Genomic DNA, 7237 nt, shown 5'->3' on the forward strand with positions numbered 1-7237 from the left:
AAGAAGTCAGAACCTAGAGTCAGTCATTGTTTCTGAGCATGTAGCTGAGCCTGCAGAGTGCTTTTCTAGCATGCAAAGCCCTGGGTTCCGTCCCTGGCACAAGTGATCCCCTCCCTTAGGAGACAGAGACAGGGCAATCAGAAGTCTAAGGAGAATAACAGAGAGAGAGAGAGAGAGAGAGAGAGAGAGAGAGAGAGAGAGAGAGAGAGAGGAGAGACAGACAGGCAGACAGATTTGAGTAGGTGGTGGGTGGGTGTGGTGCTGCATAAAGCTACTGCCCACCTCTCGTCGCAGTATGTGAACTTCATGTCCAGGCTGTGGCGACTGAGAAAGGCCCCTCTGCCCAGCGGGGGCTCCAGACTGGCTGGGTGGGGGATGGCTTCACAGATAAGCACCAGGCATTGCAGGGGAGGCTCAGAGCGAGGGCTCCCGGCAGGGGAAGTCTGTGCAGGGGGCTTGTAGGCCCTCATATGTCCTGAGCAGTACAGCACCTTTGGGTGAAGTGGGGTGTTGTGAGTACTCATCTTAGCCCTGGGCAACCCACGGGGCTGGGATGCCTGCTGTGTCTGGGTACCATAAGGAACTGGGAGAAAAGGTTCTTGATTACTCCTGAAAGTCGTGGGGAGCTCTGGCATCTTTATTCCAACCCTCGGGAAACTTGCAAGATTTAATAAGAAGGCCGAGGACCTTTGCATCCTCAATGTCTGGCCCCGGGATACTCAATTTCATAGGTGCTCTGATAACCTACTGGATTCAGTTTGAAGGAGTTCCACCAAATCTCTGAGCCTGGGAAAGCCCAGATTCAATAGGGAACGAGACTTTCAGGGGTCAGACCCACCCTGAGACCAGGCCCAGCCTACCTTCCAGGTGGCAGCTTTGAGGTTGAGCGTGCGCCCCCTGCTGGTAAGTGTGCTCTTCATTCGCAGGGAAAAGTGGCGTTCTGTTGGGGCTTCCAGCTTCTTTTTTGACAGGCCTGGAGAGGGGGCAGGTCATTAAGTAAATGTTAAACTAGTCCCCCAGCCTCAGAGATGGCTTAATGGTTACGAGCGTTTATTGTTACCTCTTGCAGAGAATCCGAGCTTGGATCCCTGAATCTGTGTCAGGCAGCTCACAACTAACTATCTGTAACTCTGAAACCCACTTCCTGCCTCTGAAGTCACCTGCACTCATCTGCACAATCATCTCCTGCCCCTTCCTCTCCCTACCCCCTAAAATAAAATCAATCTTCCTTCCTTCCTTCCTTTCTCTCTTTCTTTCTTTTTTCCTTTCTTTTTGAGACAGGTAGACCAGGCTGACCTCGAACTCACAGAGATCTGCATGCCTCTGCCTCAAGTGCTGGGATTGAAGGTGTGCGCCACTACACCTGGCAAAAGTAAAATCTTAAAGTCTCTCCAGCCTCATCTCCAAAGTTGAGACCTGGAATCAGAGAAGGGACACCCCTCCAGGGAAGGGACCCCTGGGGGGCGGGTAAGGGAGCCCCCAGGGAAGGGACTCCCGGGGTGTAGCTAGCTAGCTCTGTCCACTTTTCTCTATGCAGATGTTCCAGATTAGGAAGGAGAAGCCCAGGTCTGTTTTCTACCCTGAACGGTGGGCACTCACTTGGCCTGGGGGTCAGGGCATCCTGGAGTTCCTCTTGGTCACAGGGATGGATAAAGTCAAAGATACTGTGTCCAATGAGCTCCAGCTGTGGTGGGGTGAGGAACAGAGAGTGTAATGGACAGAAGACACAATTAACAGGACCCCTGAGCTCCTCCTTTCTTTGCTTATCACTTCTTCCCCAAACCAGAAGTCTAGGTGATGTCATCAGCCCGTTCATTCATTCATTGATTCATTCATGCATTCATTCATTCAGCAACCATTCATTAACACCTAATATTTACTAGGACCCTTTCTAAATTACTGGACAGACCATATAGATCTTGCTTTTTTCGGGGTTTACTGGGTGATGTTTGTGCATGTATGTCCATGGGAAGGCATCTGGGTATGGTCACATGATAATAAGATGCTAGTTTAATGGCAGTGTTCTGAATAGTTCACTGAGGAGTCAACATTTAAAAAAATAAACATGTTGAGCTGGAGATACCGCTAACTTGGTAGAGTACTTGCCGAATGCAGACCAGGCCCTGGATTTGATACCAAACACAATGTCTGAGCATTGTGTCAAGCATCTATAATCCCAGAAATGGGGACATGGAGGCAGGAGGATCAGAAATTCAAGGTCATCCTTTGCTGTGTAGTGGGTTTGAGGCTAGCCTGGGCTATATGAGACACTGTTTCAAAAGCTCAACAAAGTAAATGAAGTGAGTCTGTGGCTCTCTGGAGTAAAAGAATACTTTAAAAATGGGAGTCATGAATGATGGGATGACCCATGCTTTAATCCTAACATTCAGAAGACAGAAACAGGTCCATCTCTGTGAGTTCCAGGCCAGCCTGGTTTACATATCAAGTTCCGGGCAAGCTATGGCTACATAGCAAGACCCTATCTCAAAAGGGGGTGGGGGATAGAGAGATGCAGATTGATCATTAGTTAAGAGCACCTGCTATTCTTCCAGAGGACCTGGGTTCAGTTCCCAGGACCCATATCAGGTGACTGACAACTGCTTGTAATTACAGTTCCAGGGGATCCAATGCCCCCTTCTAACCTCTGAGGGAACCTGTGTGATGCACACTTGTATATTCAGGATTCACCTGCAATGCACATGATGCATGCACACACACATGCACACACAAACACACACACACACTCAGGGCCCCCTACAATACACATAGGATAGGAAAATCTTTTACTAGTAATAAAAAAAAAATAAAAATAAAAACAGGAGTCACACATGTGAAGGCCCTGGGGAGTCACACTTTCTGGGCAGGTCCTAGAACCTGGTCCTTGTTTCCGTTTAGGAAGTGAGCCTGGTGGTACTGAGGAGGGGGACACATGAAAAGATGGCTCCAGTGGGACCCGACCCAATGGTGTCTGGATGACACATCTTCTAATAACACCTCCTGTAACTAGGTTTGGTAGTTGGCTCTATCACTTCCTAGTTTGGGACTTCGGGGCAGTCACTTGTCTGACTCTGAGAGCTCACACTCACAGAGAAATTGGTACCAGGAGTGGGGTTATGTATCAGGGAGGAGGAACAGAGGTCCACTGCACAGCCATTTACATGAAAGACAAAAAAGAACACAAACTTTCTCATATAGGGCTCACTTTAAGGATGAATTAAAAGCTTGTTCTAGTCCCCAGCTCCTTTTCTCCTGCCTGAGATTTGTGTCCACTCCCTGCTGATCCCTTAACCTCCAGCCTTTCTAAATCCATTCCCTTTCTAAACTGTAAATATGATTCTAACTCTTTAATGCAGCCTCCCTCTTCTATGGCTCCTCAGTGCCTTGGGGACACACATTATTTACCCGTTGACCTGTCTGACTCTCCCCCCCCCCAAGCCAAACTTCTGCTGTCCTCTGTCCACAAATCAATTTAGTCATTTCTCCAAAGTGTTTCCTTTTAACTTCACCTCTGGGCCTTTGCTCGTGCAGGCATTTCTCCATGTACACTCAGCCATATGACTGGCTAAGTCATTAAATTTCAGCTGAGCTGTTCTTTCTTCTCAAAAGCTCTGAGTTCATCTCCTCCCAGGCTGCAACAGGTCTCAGCTTCACATTTCCTACATCTAGCCTGTCCCAACACATTCTGAACCTTCTGTCTGGTGATATTCCTCTCTTCCCTCTGCCCTTAAAGGAGGAACTAAGGTTGTGTGGGGAAACCATGGTGTCCCCTCCCAATCACCAGTGGGGGTGTGGCAGTCACAGAGCAGGCAACTCACCTGACTGAGGCCCAGGTGCTTGCTGACATTTTCTGACAGGTAAGCCATGTCTCCCTCGGTGGTGAGCACCATGACGAAGCCCTCCAGGGCTTTCAGGTAGCAGGCATCCAGTGGCTCTCCCCCTTTTCCCACGTGGTTCCATTCCCCTGGATGGGGAAGGAGGGGGCAGCTGTGGTCAGTCATGGTTCTACCCTAGCTACTGTTCCTCCACCTTTCCTTACCCACATGAACTCATAGAAATGCTCAGCTGGCCGGGTGGTGGTGGCGCATGCCTTTAATCCCAGCACTTGGGAGGCAGAGGCAGGCGGATTTCTGAGTTCGAGGCCAGCCTGGTCTACAGAGTGAGTTCCAGGACAGCCAGGGCTACACAGAGAAACCCTGTCTTGAAAAACCAAAAAAAAAAAAAAAAAAAAGAAATTCTCAGGTGGATAGGAGAAAATTTTAGGGTCTTGGAGTCCCAAGGAAGAGGGCAAGGCCACTAAGCTTTGAAAACAGGGACATGGACTCCCAGAGGGGACATAATCCTCTAAGATTCCAAGACTAAACTCTGAATAGTTGAAACTCCAGGTGGCCTAGGGCCACGTGGAATTCCAAAGTTGTGGGTACATTTTCCAGAAATCTTGTGGATGAGGATGGTCTGCCAGATGGGCAGAATACTAAAATGTCAGGGACTTTCAGAAGACAGAGTTCCATCACATTTTATTTGATTGTTTCCTGTGGATGTGGAGGTCCGAGGACAACTGGCAGAATTCTAAAGGGGCAAAGTCTCCCCCAGAATTCTATGGGGCAAAGAAATTTAATGGGCAGAGCCTCCCTAACAAAAGCCTTTCAAGTCTCTAAGATTCTATGGTGTGTGTGTGTGTGTGTGTGTGTGTGGTGGGGGAGCATGCAAGCGCTTTCTTGGGTGACTGTTAAGAAAGTGAGAAATAGAATTACAGAAGGGAGAGAATAAAGGGAGACTTTTAAGGAATTTTGAAAAAAAAATGGTTGTAGAGCCTCTTGGGATGGACAAGAATTAGCTAATCATGGTGGCTATGAGCTGAGGCAGAAGGTTAAGAAATCCAAGTCTTGCCTGGCCTACCAAGCTAGGTCAAGGCCACTTAGTAAGAACTTAGTAAGACCACATGTCAAAATAAAACAGTTAAAAAAAAGAAAGAAAGAAAGAAAGAAAGAAAGAAAGAAAGAAAGAAAGAAAAAAAAGGGCTGAGTGTGTGGCTAGCCCCTGCCTAGAATCCCCCAGGGAGGGGCTGGCTGGGGTCTTGCATGGCTCAGTGATAGAGCAACTGCTTAGAACCTGTGAGTGAGGGGCTGGGGGTGTGTGGCCTTGTGGTACAATGTTTGCGTACCACACCCCTTGGATTTGGGTTTCAATCTCCAGTATGGCAAAAGGAAAACAAACACATAATTTGCCGATGTGGTGGCTCATTCCTTTTATCCCAGCTCTCAAAGGCAGGGGCAGGGGAGGGGGCGGCGGGGGTAGAAGCAGACAGATCTCTGTGAGTTCAAGGCCTGCTTGGTCTACATAGCAAGTTTCAGGCCAGTCAGAGCTACAGTGAGATCCTGTCTCAAAAACAAAACAAAACAAAACACAACCAAAAAACGGGGCAAAATACCAAGCCTAAGGCCTCAAGGGGCAGCTCTTAGATTCTAACGAGTAGGTCCTCCCATGGGGTCTTCCTGAACCCAGTGCTCCCACTGGTCCAGCAATCGAAGGGGAAGGACCTCGCCTAGAGAGCGGACGCTGGGGCCAGGGAGGCGGGACAGACGTGCCAGGGGCGGGGCCTCCGCGGCAGGCAGCGGTCGGGGGCGGGGCGTCCCGGCTCACCTGCAGCGCAGAGGCGGTGCATGCGCAGGTAGCTGATTGTGAGGCGCATGATGGAGGCCTTGTCCAGGTGCGCGCTGACGCCGCGCGCAAAGGGCAGAGTGTGCGCCAGCTGGTACAGCACCTCCGTCTCCTGGCTGCGCCGACTGCGGGCCGCATCCCGCGACTTCTCCTTCCGCAGCTCGGTGCTCGACCTGTGGAAAGGAAATGACACGCGACAGGTCGTACGTGGGACACCTCCGCTTGGTGTTCCGGCGACATCTCTTAGACATTTCTCCCCTTGGATTCTCCGCTTTCCTTACCCCAGATTTTACCTGTCTTGGTCCCAGTCCATGTGACACTCCCTGCGGGGGCCTTGCTCCAGGCTTCTACCCCAGGTTGTGTGCCTAAGGCCCTCCGTCCTCTCCGGGACTTAGCTGTAGCTCATTTCCCGAGTTAGAGACGCCGCCTGGGGGACTGGGAGGCCTCCCAGTGGGAGGGGGTGGTAGAGCTGGCTGGAGTCCAAGGGAGAGATGGAGCTCTGAGAGCCCCAGCCTCCTAGGCCCCTTCCCTCCTGGTTTCCCGTCCTCAGACAAGCTGATTCTCAAGACAGATATCTCAAAGTCTAACGATACACCAAAGGGGCCTTAAGAGGGGCAGGGCCCCACTAAAGGTGACACAGCAAAACAACCCCTGTGTTCTGCCCAGCACCTCTACGCTTTAATACATTTCAAATGCCTGGCTTTTCCGAGTGTGTGTGTGTGTGTGTGTGTGTGTGTGTGTGTGTGTGTCTGTCTGTCTGTCTGTCTGTCTGTCTGTCTGAAAGAGAGCTCTTTCATCAGTAATAATGTCTATCAATTACCCACTTTTATTATTAGGTTATTTTTCCCCTGCCAAGTGGTAAACCCACTTAAAACTCCGGGAATAGCAGCACATGCCTTTAATTCCAGCATTTAGGAGGCAGATTTCTGAATTCCAGATCAGCCTAGTCTACACAAATCAGGTTCAGGCCAGTCAGAGCTATTTAGTGAGACCCTGCCTCAAAAAACAAGCAAGCAACCAAAAAGAACCCTAAACTTTGTTTATCTGATACCAAAGTCTATTCGACAGGGTTTTCTTATGTAGCTCAGGCTGGTCACAAACACCCACTATAGTGCTAGGATTATAGGTATGTGCCTGTAGACACTTGACTTACGTCTTTTGTGTGTGTGTGTTTATGTATATTGTATCTAGTCTTATAGTTATCATTATTGATGCTTACAATATTTCTAACCCATAAGACAGCAGTTGATCAGCTTGTGTGTTTGTCATATGTAAGCATACATCTGGCCCTCAGGGGAGGCCAAAGGGGATATTATTATTGTTATTAATATTTATGTTTATGTGTCTATTTATTTGTTTTTTTCCAGACAGGGTTTTTCTGTGTAGCCCTGGCTGTCCTGGAACTTGCTCTGTAGACCTGGCTGGCCTCGAATTCAGAGATCTTCTGCCTCCTGAGAGCTGGGACTAACGGTGTGAGCCACCGCATCCAGTTATTATTATTTGAGACGTGTTCTCACGTAGCCCAAGCCAAGGATGACCCTAGGTTTCTGATCTTCAATACTGGGATTACAAATCTATA

General features: G+C 49.2%; 1 protein-coding gene across 2 annotated transcripts in view; it reads right to left on the minus strand.

Moving 5' to 3' along the window:
- Hif3a (hypoxia inducible factor 3 subunit alpha) overlaps positions 1 to 7237 on the minus strand; it is a 28348-nt gene that overhangs the window by 16663 nt on the left and 4448 nt on the right. Inside the window, exons 1-6 of one of the 2 annotated variants that reach the window (XM_076927385.1) lie at positions 5952 to 6248; positions 5641 to 5831; positions 3816 to 3961; positions 1600 to 1684; positions 861 to 973; positions 283 to 491 (exon numbers count right to left, since the gene is read on the minus strand). In XM_076927385.1, the coding sequence (XP_076783500.1) occupies positions 283 to 491; positions 861 to 973; positions 1600 to 1684; positions 3816 to 3961; positions 5641 to 5831; positions 5952 to 5971 (764 nt within the window). In that variant the 5' untranslated portion in view covers positions 5972 to 6248. Of the gene's footprint in view, positions 1 to 282; positions 492 to 860; positions 974 to 1599; positions 1685 to 3815; positions 3962 to 5640; positions 5832 to 5951; positions 6249 to 7237 lie in introns of those variants that run through there. The other variant, XM_076927384.1, reaches the window with a different exon arrangement.

The sequence above is a fragment of the Arvicanthis niloticus genome, chromosome 29, assembly GCF_011762505.2.
Source record: "Arvicanthis niloticus isolate mArvNil1 chromosome 29, mArvNil1.pat.X, whole genome shotgun sequence".
NCBI lineage: Eukaryota > Metazoa > Chordata > Mammalia > Rodentia > Muridae > Arvicanthis > Arvicanthis niloticus.